The 12,288-nt window shown below is 57.3% G+C and overlaps 6 protein-coding genes across 6 annotated transcripts; 4 read left to right on the top strand and 2 right to left on the bottom strand.

Moving 5' to 3' along the window:
* Positions 1–392: 392 nt before the first annotated feature.
* On the top strand, positions 393–1,790 carry TRAVEDRAFT_59267 (DUF453 domain-containing protein; the record flags this gene model as incomplete). Its single annotated transcript, XM_008041575.1, has 2 exons — positions 393–489; positions 569–1,790. Exon 2 carries the CDS (start codon positions 570–572, stop codon positions 1,788–1,790), a length of 1,221 nt encoding a protein of 406 aa, XP_008039766.1. The 5' UTR covers positions 393–489; position 569.
* Positions 1,791–2,337: 547 nt separating this feature from the next.
* Positions 2,338–3,340, top strand: TRAVEDRAFT_48678 (proline-specific peptidase; the record flags this gene model as incomplete). The annotated part of the gene is made up of 3 exons (XM_008041134.1): positions 2,338–2,817; positions 2,869–3,035; positions 3,085–3,340. The coding sequence occupies 3 exons, from the start codon at positions 2,338–2,340 to the stop codon at positions 3,338–3,340; spliced, it is 903 nt and encodes a 300-aa protein (XP_008039325.1).
* A 295-nt stretch (positions 3,341–3,635) lies between these two features.
* On the bottom strand, positions 3,636–4,637 carry TRAVEDRAFT_48677 (uncharacterized protein; the record flags this gene model as incomplete). Its single annotated transcript, XM_008041133.1, has 1 exon — positions 3,636–4,637. The coding sequence occupies one exon, from the start codon at positions 4,635–4,637 to the stop codon at positions 3,636–3,638; it is 1,002 nt and encodes a 333-aa protein (XP_008039324.1).
* A 1,329-nt stretch (positions 4,638–5,966) lies between these two features.
* On the top strand, positions 5,967–7,432 carry TRAVEDRAFT_72685 (proline-specific peptidase). The gene is made up of 3 exons (XM_008041574.1): positions 5,967–6,892; positions 6,950–7,116; positions 7,169–7,432. The coding sequence occupies exons 1-3, from the start codon at positions 6,413–6,415 to the stop codon at positions 7,425–7,427; spliced, it is 906 nt and encodes a 301-aa protein (XP_008039765.1). The 5' UTR covers positions 5,967–6,412; the 3' UTR covers positions 7,428–7,432.
* A 453-nt stretch (positions 7,433–7,885) lies between these two features.
* On the top strand, positions 7,886–8,887 carry TRAVEDRAFT_169583 (proline-specific peptidase; the record flags this gene model as incomplete). Its single annotated transcript, XM_008041573.1, has 2 exons — positions 7,886–8,541; positions 8,594–8,887. The coding sequence occupies 2 exons, from the start codon at positions 7,886–7,888 to the stop codon at positions 8,814–8,816; spliced, it is 879 nt and encodes a 292-aa protein (XP_008039764.1). The 3' UTR covers positions 8,817–8,887.
* Positions 8,888–9,150: 263 nt separating this feature from the next.
* Positions 9,151–12,088, bottom strand: TRAVEDRAFT_150218 (uncharacterized protein). Its single transcript, XM_008041572.1, has 5 exons — positions 10,258–12,088; positions 10,055–10,201; positions 9,559–10,000; positions 9,248–9,506; positions 9,151–9,191 (listed from the first exon to the last, which is right to left on the bottom strand). Exons 1-3 carry the CDS (start codon positions 12,052–12,054, stop codon positions 9,668–9,670), a joined length of 2,277 nt encoding a protein of 758 aa, XP_008039763.1. The 5' UTR covers positions 12,055–12,088; the 3' UTR covers positions 9,151–9,191; positions 9,248–9,506; positions 9,559–9,667.
* Positions 12,089–12,288: the final 200 nt, after the last annotated feature.

Below are 12,288 nucleotides of genomic sequence, written 5' to 3'. Positions count from 1 at the left end.
TCCCAGTTGATAAGTGAGTAGATCTGCGACGGGCGTATTGGATTGCTTAACGATAAGAATGTAGATCTGACTGATTTGTTTCACTAGGTATTGCTAGGACTCGGAGCGGTTCCACAGACGGGAGGCCAAATAGGCTGCACGAGTTCAGGCTGTTGAATCTCGGCCCTATCCTCGCCCCAAAATTTATATCTCCAGGAACCCATGTACACAGTCATATATATACCTTGCATGAGCATGTCAGAGAGATATATAACGTTGAGAATATGAGCCTGAAGCTCGCGAACAATGTCCCGATTCAGATCTCGACACGATCACGTTTCCCACGAGTATACTGCCGTTCGCTGTCACTCGAAGTTGTTCCTCTCTCCGTGAGTCCACCACCCAAGAGCATTGCAACCTTTGTACGCACTGGCCGCCTTATAGCGCTGCGGAGCTCAGGTCTAGCTCGTATGCGATCAGTGAGCTGAGAGTGCAAGGTAGTCATCCGAAGTAAGTGTAAAAAACGTTCTCCGAGTCCGAGTCTGGCAGTGCCGCATCTCTGTCTAACACGAGCCCAAACGTCTCGCAGTATGCTACGCATGATGACAGGCCGTGCATCCATGAAAGGTGTCCGCGCACTGACAACGGCCAACCCGCTCCCGGCCACCTTCCTGCGCGGCGGGACGTCCAAAGGCATTTTCCTTAGACGCTCCGACCTCCCCGAAGATCCGACGGAATGGACGCCCATCTTCCAAGGGATGATGGGCTCCCCCGACCCACAGTACCGCCGCCAGCTGAATGGCATGGGCGGCGGCGTCTCGAGTCTTTCCAAGATCTGTGTTGTCGGCCCTCCATCCAGCTCAGATAGAGCGTCCGAAGTAGACGTGGAGTACACGTTTGTGCAAGTTGGGATCGACGACGGCCTCCTCGACCTATCAGGCAATTGTGGCAACCTTTCTAGCATGATCGGCGTCTTCGCACTCGATGAGGGCCTCTGCACGCCGAGAATATCCGACCGCGCGGATGGACTCGCCACGGTTCGCTCGTATAACACCAACACGAGCAAGATCATCGACACCACCTTCCCTCTTTCTACCTCAGACGGAACGCCTGCAGCGGTACTCGACACCCCTCAGGTCGAGATGGCCGGAGTCCCCGGCAAGGCTTCGCGCATCCTTCTGCAATTCGTCAACCCCGCCGGCGCTCGCACTGGCAAACTTCTACCCACCGGAAACGCCATAGATACGCTTGACTGCACCTTCCTGTCGGATCCGCCCTTCCAGATCTCGGCATCGCTCGTGGACGCGACCAATCCCACCATCTTCATCTCGTCGCAAGACCTCGCCCATATCCTCGGGCTAGACGGCCAGGCGGTGACTACTACACACTACACTCACCCGGAAGTCGAGGGCATGCTCGAGTGCATCCGTCAGGCGGGCGCGAAGCGCATGGGTTTAGACCCGTCTGCGAAGGCTCAACCGAAGATCGCTGTTTTGAGCGAGCGAGCCGCCGACGCGGAGGACGCGGACATTGTGATCCACGCGTTCTCGATGGGCGTTCTGCACAAGGCTGTTCCCATGACCGTCGGACTATGTCTGGGGGTGGCTTCGGGCGTGATGGGTACGCTCGCGCACGACATCGTGTCTCGTGCGCGCTCGCGCCGCAAGGATGGCGACGGGGGTATGGTTCGGATCCGTCACCCTGGAGGCGTGGTCGAGGTCGGTGCGGACTTCGCTGGGGACAGGACCGTACTGAACGCCCAGGTTGTGCGCACGGGGAGAAGGCTTATGAAGGGTGCTGTATGGTGGTGAAAAGGGAGCTTGTTGTTTGCCCGCGCAGTAAGTCAACTCTGCGCTGCTCGCCGCTGGTGGCTTTCACTGACAGCCTTCACACAGCTTGTACACATCGGTTGGAATGTTATGTCTTGTATAGTAAGTTGTAAGTTTTGCCGTCTGCAGATTGAGCTCCCTTCTGCCAGCCTCGGCCTTCGGCTTTAAGCCCGAGTAATCTGCCCCGGGCCCGACTTCTTCAGTCTCAAGTGCATCAGTATGTGGCTGATATCAGATTCACATTGTATGCGTGCACACAGTTGGTCTCATGCACTGCTTTCCACGAGCAGCCGTGCAGAGCGAGGCAGAGCGTCCAATGTGATCATCGGATCGCTCTCAGCGCTGCGCCCTCCGGAACAACGTAACTTGCAATCTCAGAGTCGACGATGAATTTCAATTTATCTACAGTGCATTGTGGAGGCTATCGCCTTCGATCGGGGTGCCTTGCCAGTACCTAATCTCATACATATACTCAGGATTCATTCTCTTCGTCCCTCCATTCACACCATCACTCAACGCATACAGATTCATGGAAGGCTTCGTGGAGTTCAAAGTCGACGGCATTGACATGCCTTGCAAGACGTGGTACAAGGTCTTCGGCGACCTCAAGTCCCGCCGCCCGCTCGTCGCCCTCCACGGCGGCCCGGGCATCCCGCACAACTATCTCCTTTCCCTCGCGGACCTCGCCGATACGCATTCCATCCCTGTCGTCCTCTATGATCAGCTCGGAAATGGCAACTCTACCCATCTCCCGGACAAGAACGGCGATACCGCTTTCTGGACCGAGGCGCTGTTCATCGCCGAGCTGGAAAACCTCCTGAAGCACCTCGGCATCCAAAACGACTTCGACTTGCTCGGCCAGTCGTGGGGCGGCATGATGGGCGCGCGGTTCGCCGCTGCGCGTCCCTCGGGGCTGAAGAACCTCATATTGTCGAACTCGCTTACGAGCATGAAGCTTTGGGTCGAGGCCGCGAACAAGCTGCGTGCCCAGCTGCCGCAGGACATCCAGGTCTGCTACAGCGTCCTCTTACCGCACAGACGCGTGCTGACGGCGTCACAGGACACACTGGATAAGCACGAAGCGGACGGAACCACCGATTCGGCGGAATACCAGAATGCGGTGCAGGTCTTCTACTCTCGGCACGTGTGCCGGCTGGACCCCATGCCCCAGGACGTACAGGCCTCTTTCAAATGGCTCGAGAAAGACCCCACTGTCTACTACACCATGTAAGCCATTTCACGTTCGCGGCGCACACCTTGCTGACCGAAATCATAGGTTCGGTCCATCCGAGTTCCATGTTACAGGGCCGCTCAAGGACTGGACGATCATCGACGACATCCACCTCATCAACGTCCCTACGCTCTTGCTGAACGGGCACTACGACGAGGCGCAGGATAGCGTGCAAATCGACTTCTTCCGAGACATCCAGAAAGTCAAGTGGTTCACATTCGCGGAGTCTAGCCACATGCCGATGTGGGAGGAGCGGGAGAAGTACATGCGCGTCGTGGGAGACTTTTTGACCGAAGGTTGACTCGCTGAAGATGTTGTACAGTAATCAGTCCCATTCACAATACGGAATATGTGCTTACTAGTCGCTTAGTCCTTCGTTTGCGCTATCGGGCATTTTTTTTTCGAAACTACAAAGCGGTCCGGAAGTGACTGTACACATATGACCTTGTATACATCTATTTTTCCAGGAAACGAAACTCCATCAATCGCTATATTCGGCGCATCGTCTCTCCAATTCATCTTGGCGATATCTAGCGGGAGATAGAGGTCAGACTATGAGTGCTTCTCGTGAGGCGATCGCAGCCTGTAGCTCCCACTCACTTATCAAGTGGATCCACTCGTTCCACCCACACAGGCCAGTGATCGTGTAGTTCGTCCGCCACCCCACACCCCGCGGGGACGCGTTCATCCCAGAAACGCGTCCACTCACTGTCCGGGACATCTTCGTCGTCGTTCAAGAAGAAGTGCTGCACGAGATCGCCCAGCCCGTGCGCCTCCTTGAGCACCTCCCGGCCCACTCCCTCCATGTCCACATAGACCGCGAGATGCTTGAGGGGATGTCCGCAATCCTTGCGCAAAACGAGGATGCTCCGCAGCGGCGCGATCAGGGACTTGAGAGGAATAAACGTGATGAGGACCAGGGTTTCGAGCGCGGGACAAACGACCGAGTCCCCCTGCACTGTCGACAGGACTTTCAGTGTGTCGTTGACGGCAGACTTCTCCTCCCAGGAGCCGAAAAGGGAAAGATATTCAAGACGGGGGAGGCTCCAGAGGATACTGTCCTGCCCGCGGAGAAAATACATGGAGCCTGTGTCTGCCCAAAGCTCGCGTATGGCGGAGAAGAGCGGAGAGGTAACGATGCCGCGAATTACGTCCTGTTTGACTGACGATGCCTCTCGGTGGTTGTGCCCCACAAATGGCACATCGTAGCGCACGCCGCGGGACTCGGATGGCTGGACGAGCACGAACGATATATGCTCCGATTGGCTCGGAGCCACGTAACTCTGCTTCGCGTCCACGATGCGCATCGACGAAGGCGTGATAAGTGTTGACATGCGGTCCGCGAATGATCGTATGTCGGCAGAGAGTAGAGGGGAAGTATACAGTAGACACTGGGGAGGGAAGACGATGGACGAGAGTAAAGCTTGTGGGAGGGCACCGCGGCGGGCGATCACCGCAGTTGTCGGTTCGAGATAGTAGTCATCGCCCAAACCGAAGGGAGCATCGATTATGGATAGCCTCTGGAGATGTCCAAAACGAAGGGAGCTGCGCGGAGCTGAGGGTGTGCTAGGTGCTTGCATATTTGACGTGGATGCCATACTGAGGTAAAGCACGTGGAGAGTAGGGCAGCCTGATAGAAACTCCTGGAGATCCTGAAAGGTGTAGGAAGCCACCTGCGGACATTCCAGAATGAGATGTGTTAGAGTGGGAAATCGGTTGCGTGGGAGGTAGGGGGAGGACGCTAGCCGTAGAGTTCGCAGTTGCGGGGCATGTCCGTCATGAAAAAAGGTTTGAAATGGTGGGCCTGTATACTGGTCGTCACGGAGATGGAATTCGCAGCGTCGCAGCTCGTTGCCTTTGAAAGAAGTGATTATGTTAGGGAACCCGAGTCCGTCGCCCTCGTAGTCTGTCACGGAGAGCTCCTGTACGCGCTCGCTATGATGCGTGAGGAGGTCCCGCGTAATGCTGTGCGGTTGTGCGCCTATGTGAGCGTACAAAGGTCCGTGAGTGCAGCGATGTATGTAATTCGTGAAGGAAGGAGCGCGATCATCATCTCTGTCTTCGACAGTTGACCACAGGAGAGGTGTCCCGAGAAGGATGCTACGCCAACGCTGACAGACTGCGGTGAGGGGCACTCGTTCGCGAGGCTGGCCACCTACAGATCGCGGGCCCCAGGGTGGGTAGTGAGCATTATGTGTCCAGTCATCGGGTGTTGAGACAAGTAGAAAGATGTGGGATAGGATTTCTGCAGGAAGGCGATGATGTGGTCGATGTTGATTGAGGAGTCCGCCCACCAGAGCTCGCGCTTTCCGAAGTAGATTGTCCAGTGCTTCGATCTGAAATTCATAGATATCAGATCAGTGTAGTGCGGTATTTTGCACGCTCTTACCGATTGCAATTCCGATAGGCTGTATACGAGTGGTTAGCTTGATCAAGCGCGGTCTCCCATGCACATGACTTGATGTTACTTACTTTTCCCGAGCAATATCCTCTTCGGTTGCTATACTGGACAGCGCCGATACAAGATCGTGAGTTAAGTCGAATACAGCCACCATTATATCGCCCTTTGATGCATATACGGCAAGTGGAAGGGAGACAACACAGTACCCACTGCCAGTGGCAGAGCAATGAGAGCGAGCTCTAAGATCCGAATCGGGAACCCGAGTGGTCGCCTGATCCCTCCCGGCCTCCTGGGCCCCATTTTACCCTCTCTCACCAATCCATGGCCAGGGAAGACTTTCGCTCGACTTGCATACCTACTCTCGAGTCTCTTGAATACTACTCGGAGAAGCCCTCTATAACGCCAAGGGTACAGCGAAGCATATGGCGGTCTAGTCGACAACTCAGGACAGCTCTTCATGGTGAAACTTGGTCAGCTAGTAAGTACTCCGAGTTCAATCTGCCCTCTTTCCAACTTCCGCCGATGGAGAAATCTTCATCAACTTATGCGCATGCGCGGTCTGCGCATAGGCATATAGCGCATCGGGATCCTTCACCGCTGAGGCAACTGTACAGGTTGATAATCTAAGATATAGCTTTCATCGCTGGTATACTGGGAAACATCACGATGCCGAGTAAGCAGTACGAGTGCTGCGGTCTAGGCTTGCAGGTACGAAGTCTTGTCGTTGAAGATCGTGCCTCTTGATGCAGGTGGCCGTATTGAAGGGCTACCGCCGGAGCATCACTTCGCAGATCTGAACGCACGCCGCCAGAGCACGTCGAGCTTGATATGTATCACTTCACACGCGCATGCACGCTGTGCGAAGCATTCGCAGGATACTTAGCCATTCGCCACTTCTCAACCCATCCTCGAGGGATATCGTGATAATCCCTCCGACTACGACCCCACATCGCCGTCGAACCCCGCCAGACCATGGAAGGTACCGTAGAGTTCAAAGTCGACGGCGTCGACGCGCCCTGCAAGACGTGGTACAAGGTCTTCGGCGACCTCAAGTCCCGCCGCCCCCTCGTCGCTCTCCACGGTGGCCCGGGTATCGCCCACAACTACCTCCTCTCCCTCGCCGACCTCGTCGGCACCCACGCTATTCCCGTCGTCCTCTATGATCAGCTTGGGAATGGCAACTCAACCCATCTCCCTGACAAGATGGGCGACACGGCGTTCTGGACGGAGAAGCTGTTCATCGCCCAGCTCGAGGGCCTGCTCGACCACCTCTGCATTCAGGACGACTTTGACCTCTTAGGCCACTCTTGGGGCGGGATGTTGGGTGCGCGCTTCGCCACCACCCACCCACCGGGTCTGAAGAACCTGATCATTTCGGACTCACCTGCGAGCATGAAGCTCTGGGTAGAGGCAGCGAATAAGCTGCGTGCTCAGCTGCCACAGAATATTCAGGTCAGCAATTGAAGGGTCCCGCTAAAGATCAGCACTTACTTACAGTACACATTCTAGGACACGCTCGATAAGCACGAGACGGACGGGACGACCGATTCCGAGGAGTACCAGGGCGCGGTCATGTTCTTCTACTCGCGCCACCTCTGTCGGCTCAATCCGATGCCGCAGGACGTGCAGGACGTCTTCCAGTGGCTCGAGAAGGATCCGACCGTATACCTAACCATGTACACCATTTTGATATTCGTCGATGATTCTCCTGCTGATCCGCCAACGCAGGAACGGCCCATCGGAGTTCCATATCACGGGCTCGCTGAAGAACTGGTCCATTGTCGACGATATCGCCCTCATCAACGTTCCTACTCTCCTGCTGAACGGACGCTACGACGAAGCGCAGGACAGCGTGGTCGTGCCCTACTTCCGCGGGATCCAAAAGGTCAAGTGGTTCACATTCACGGAGTCCAGCCACACGCCGCAGTACGAGGAGCGGGAGAAGTACGTGCGGCTCGTGGGGGACTTCTTGACGCAGGGTTTGTAAAGCGCACGCTCGTTTCTTGTATCAGTATGGATTATCGGGCAACATCTTGGCTGTTATAAAACCTCAGCCGCATCGAAGAACGCAGCGTAGAAAGACGTACAGCAGGAGCGCAGTTCAAGGACAGGCCTGGTAATGCGTTCATGAACGATGTTTGATCATCATGTCGTATGGACTTGCATTGTGCGGAACCTACCGGAATGGCCATCCGATTAAACGATCCAGAAGCCTACCATGTGGACGAGGATGCTTACCGGTGCATCAATTGGAAGCGAAAGGTTCCCGCGCAGGTCCTTAGATTGTACTAGTCAGAGACGCCGGCGGTAGCAGGTCGGAAGCACAGCGGGCCTCGTACCTCCAAACGCACCCATTTATCTCCTCGTTAGGCCCGCTCAGTGCGCACGACCACCTTGAGCGCACTCCCTTGAACACACTCCCCTTCTTGTGCATCTGCGTAGTCCATGTCCGCCAACCCGGAACCTGAGGGCGTCATTCCCTTTCCCTACCAAGGCGAGACCTTCCAGACCTACTACAAGGTCTTCGGCAGCCTCCAAACCCGCACGCGCCCCCCGGTCGTCGTCATTCACGGGGGCCCCGCGCTCTCACACGACTACCTGCTCCCGCTCGCGGACCTCACCGAGCAATCCTTCCCCGTCATCCTGTACGACCAGCTTGGAAACGCGCGCTCGACGCATCTCCCCGACAAAGAACTCACGTTTTGGACGATCGATCTCTTCCTCGACGAGCTCGACAATCTCCTCACCCACTTCGGCATTCAGGATGCGTACCACATCGTAGGGCACTCCTGGGGTGGAATGATGGCGGCGGAATTCGCGGTGCGGAGGCAGCCCACGGGGTTGCAACGTCTCGTGATCGCTGATGCCCCAGCGGAGGCCTTGATGTGGGGCAAGTCGTTCACGGAGTTGTTGGAGAAATTTCCTCAGCCTGTCAAAGACGCGATCTCAAAGGGGTTCGAGGATCGGGAGGGGTATTGGAAAGCCCTCCTGGAGATATACGCCGTGCACAGTTGCAGGGTGAAGCCGTTCCCGAAGGAGCTGGAGTACTCGCTGCTGCAGGTGTACGGCGAGGACGCCGACCGGACTGTAGATAAAGCTCCGTAAGTAAAGTCGTTCAGCACACCTGGGAGACTATTGACCATGAAATGATAGAATGTTGCACGGATGGACAATCATTGACCGTCTACACCTCATAAAAGTGCCGACTCTTGTGATTAACGGTCGCTACGACATCGCGCAGGATTGGGTCATCAAGCCCTTCGCATATAACATCCCGAATTCGACGTGGATCACCTTCGAGGCGTCCAGTCATACCCCCTTCTGGGAGGAGCGGGAGCGGTTCATGCAGGTCGTTGGCGAGTTTCTGCAAAACTGAAAATAGTCAGGACGTCTCCCCGAGGCTTTGCAGATAGACTAGACACATCACCGAGAACTAGCAACTAAAACCAGCATATTCCGCATACCTGAGCATGCGCAAATGCTTGTCAGCGCAAGTTACATTGTGGTTTGTGATTGACGTTGAAACGCAGTATAGGGCGTCTATTCATCCAAAATGACGAGTTCGCCCAGATGGCATAAGTTACACGGCGAGTAGTCCCTTCGTGCGCTGACGGTGATTATTGCACCTTCCGCCCGAGATCGACAGAGGAAGATAGGCATGACGACATTTCGCTGTACAGCGCTGACATACATCCGCTTATGTTCGTCAAGGAGTCCCTCGGATTTGAAACGGCCCGAGCCTGCTCCGTGTCTAGAAACATATATAAGCAAAGTCTTTCAGAGAGGTCCCCATGAGCCAGAACGTACCCAGCTGGGCAACCATCTTGTCGATAGGGCCACGGATCCCTTACACTCCTGTCAACAACTCGCCGACTGGCATACACCGATTTTCTCTCTGCGTATGCTTCGATGCTCGCAGCTAGCAAGATTTCAAAACCGGATCGATTGCAAGGTCGTCGATGAAAGGAAAAGAAGACTTGAATGCCGGAATTGATTGGCGGAAGAGCGGTGGTACATAGGCCTGACGACACAGCGAAAGCAAAGCGAGGTGATATACAACACACGTCTGACGGGGAACAAGTCAGCTCATGCACGATCCAAACGCACTAACGACTCACCATACAGATCTAATAAACAGGGAACCCATACCGCGTATATTCGAGTGTCCGCCGAGACGACGACCGCACCCTCCTCCACAAACTGCAACGTACCTCGAACCGATCATGATCAGGCGTACGGCATGTGCCCTCGCCGCCCATCGTCACGGTCTCCTCGGTCCCCGTCTTCCCTTCGCCGCTTCCTGCCATGCAACGCAAAGCTCGGCGGCATCGTGAAGTAACGATCGATCATAGGCCTGCGCGGCCGCGTGTCCGGCGCCGTTGCGGTGGCAGACACGGGCGTCGGGAGCGTGTTCGACGTCGACGGGCTCGTCGGGTTCGAGTGCACAAGCGACTCGATCGACATCGCCGCCGTCCCCGAGCTCGGCCCCACCCCACCTGACCCCGACGCAGCGGGCGGCCGCTCATCTTTGCCATCAACGATCCAGGACGCTTTCTTGTACTTCGAGGACAGCGTGAGACAGGCGTCGTCCACGGAGCTAGAGGGCAGCCTCACCGTCTCGAGCTCGGGCTTGCCACGCCACTGAGCGATCGCTTCGCAGAACCGGACGGCCGCTCTTTCGACGGCTTCCGCAGGGAACTGCCATGCGAGGTCCTCCATGTGCGTTGCTACGTCTGGTGTTGACCCAGGAACAGCGTAGAACTGTGACCAAGCCTGTCAACTCTCTGCACCCCGGATCCCGCAGATGATTGACATACCCGGGCAAGCCTTTCCGTCATCTCGACTTCGTACTCGAGCTCTGCACCTTCGCGCACAAAGTACACAGGGGTATTGCCGCCGCCAATAGGTTCACGCAGCGAGGGGAAGAGGATCCGAGCGGCATCCTCAAGCTCAGGCAGGTCGTCCGGGTTGAAATCTTTGAACTCGGGGTCACCCCCACCGCTCGCCAGACCGGCTGCCGACCCGATGGACCCAGTGCCCGAGCTATCTCCCTCTCGGTTGTTCGACCCATTCGACCTCCGAGGTGTCGGCGTGATCCCAAGGCCGACGCCCAGCAGCACCTCGAGCGGCTCGATGCCCCTCCACTGTGCCGTGAGATAGCCCTCGAGCACGGCCCGGGTGAGCAGCCCAGCGAGGAGGAAGTACCACTCCCTTGACGGCCTGAGCGCATTCAGCGAGTAGAAGTTCGGATCGGCATTGTTCCGTTGCGCGAACACTCGCGGCGACGTCTGCGGCGACGCGACGGACCCCCGTGGGGTCTGTGGCTGGCCTCCCGTAGAAGACCCGCCTGCCCCGGCGCCGTCCTCCTCGCGCCGGTCGCCGCCATCTAGCGATGCGCGATCCTCGGTCGCCTCCCGCCCGAGCTCCATTGCAACCAATGCACTCAGTCGTAGGAAACGCACGATGAGCTCCGCGAGTTTCGTGTTGTTCATCGTCTGGATTCCGCGCCCGTCTGGGCCAGCGATGACTGCGTTTGGCATCGACGGGCGGCGTAGGACCGTGCCCTTCTGTCCCGGACGCGCGAGCCCCGAGCCGATTCCGCTCCCGTCTTGCCACCCTGTCACTCCGGTCGCGATCACAGCCGCGGACATAGACGATGCGTCCCCGGGGCTGCTGCCTGTGGTGGATCCAGCGCGGGCGGTACTCGTGCGCCCGCGCGTGGGCCCAGGACGGACGTTGAATTGTGCTTTGGCTTCGACGCAGATCTCGCAGCTCATGTGGAGGTGCCGTGGACAACGCAGTGATGGGGGTGAGTTGGAGGTATCGGGATCCGTGCCAATGTTGTACAGCGAGCGTATATAATCAGTGGGCGAGGGTTTACGAGCGGGCCGTGGTGCGCTCGGGCTAAGGATAGCGTCAGAAATGGCAGCAAGGGGGACAAGGACGGACGGGAGGAGCGCAGAAGTCGGGATTGAAGGGTCGACAGGTGAATTGGGACCCCTAGGGAGGTCGGGTGCACGGCGGGAGAACAAGTCGTTTATCACTGTGGCGAGCGCAAGCCTGAGCCGCACCCCATTCGGGAGTGTATGCTGGTTTTGCCGTGCATGCTGAGGTTGCAGGGACGGCGAAGTCGGGGGCTCAAGTAGGTCGTCCGGGTGCAGCGGGCGCACCTCCGGTGGTTGGTCGAGCATTGACGTCGCGACCTTCTCCACGCTCTCCGCGCGCAGGCGTAGACTCCTCGCGAGCGCGAGCTCCTGGCGCTCCAGCCGGTCTTCCTCGTCGTCCCCGTGCGTGTGCTCGGGCCCACCTTCGCGCGCGCCCAACACGCGCACGTCCTCGCCTTCGCTCGCCGCCTCTTCATCCTCCTCGTAGTTCTCCGGACGCTCGCGGTGCGCGTGGTTCGCCGCGGACGCGCCCCCTGTACGGTCAGTCATACCAAGCTCCGCGCGTGCCTGCGCGAAGCGCGTCCGACCGTGCACCCAGAGCAAGTGGTCGATGATCAGCGTTCGTGTTGACTTCTCGCGAGGCGGGATCGAGTGCAGATGGTGCGCGTGCTTGTGCGCGGGCGCCTTGAAGGGCGTCGGGTTGCCCGAGGGGATTGCCGCGCGCTGCATGACAGGCGAGGAGGATGGCTGGCGCAGGTAGCTGCTCATGTCGTATGGGGAGGTTTGTTGGGGGTAGTTGGAGGTCGACATGATGGCAAATGGTGTCCTGGACTGCCTTCAACATTTACCGCCGTTCAAATGAATGGTATACATTACCCCCGGTTTCCTTGAGAATGCACAGAGCCTATAACGCGAGTTTCATACGAAGCCGAGCACCAATGGGAGTTAAGGGATACGAGGACG

Source organism: Trametes versicolor (assembly GCF_000271585.1).
Source record: "Trametes versicolor FP-101664 SS1 unplaced genomic scaffold TRAVEscaffold_7, whole genome shotgun sequence".
NCBI lineage: Eukaryota > Fungi > Basidiomycota > Agaricomycetes > Polyporales > Polyporaceae > Trametes > Trametes versicolor.
This window is presented reverse-complemented; position numbering and strand designations above follow the sequence as displayed.

Coding starts and splice junctions, on each gene's coding strand:
- TRAVEDRAFT_150218 (XM_008041572.1), bottom strand. CDS start 12,054: ATGCAGCGCGCGGCAATCCCCTCGGGCAACCCGACGCCCTTCAAGGCG. Junction 10,202..10,257: donor TGACGGAAAGGCTTGCCCGG/GTATGTCAATCA, acceptor GCTTGGTCACAG/TTCTACGCTGTTCCTGGGTC. Junction 10,001..10,054: donor GCAAGCCCGAGCTCGAGACG/GTGAGGCTGCCC, acceptor CTGTCCTCGAAG/TACAAGAAAGCGTCCTGGAT.
- TRAVEDRAFT_72685 (XM_008041574.1), top strand. CDS start 6,413: ATGGAAGGTACCGTAGAGTTCAAAGTCGACGGCGTCGACGCGCCCTGC. Junction 6,893..6,949: donor AGCTGCCACAGAATATTCAG/GTCAGCAATTGA, acceptor TACACATTCTAG/GACACGCTCGATAAGCACGA. Junction 7,117..7,168: donor CCGACCGTATACCTAACCAT/GTACACCATTTT, acceptor CCGCCAACGCAG/GAACGGCCCATCGGAGTTCC.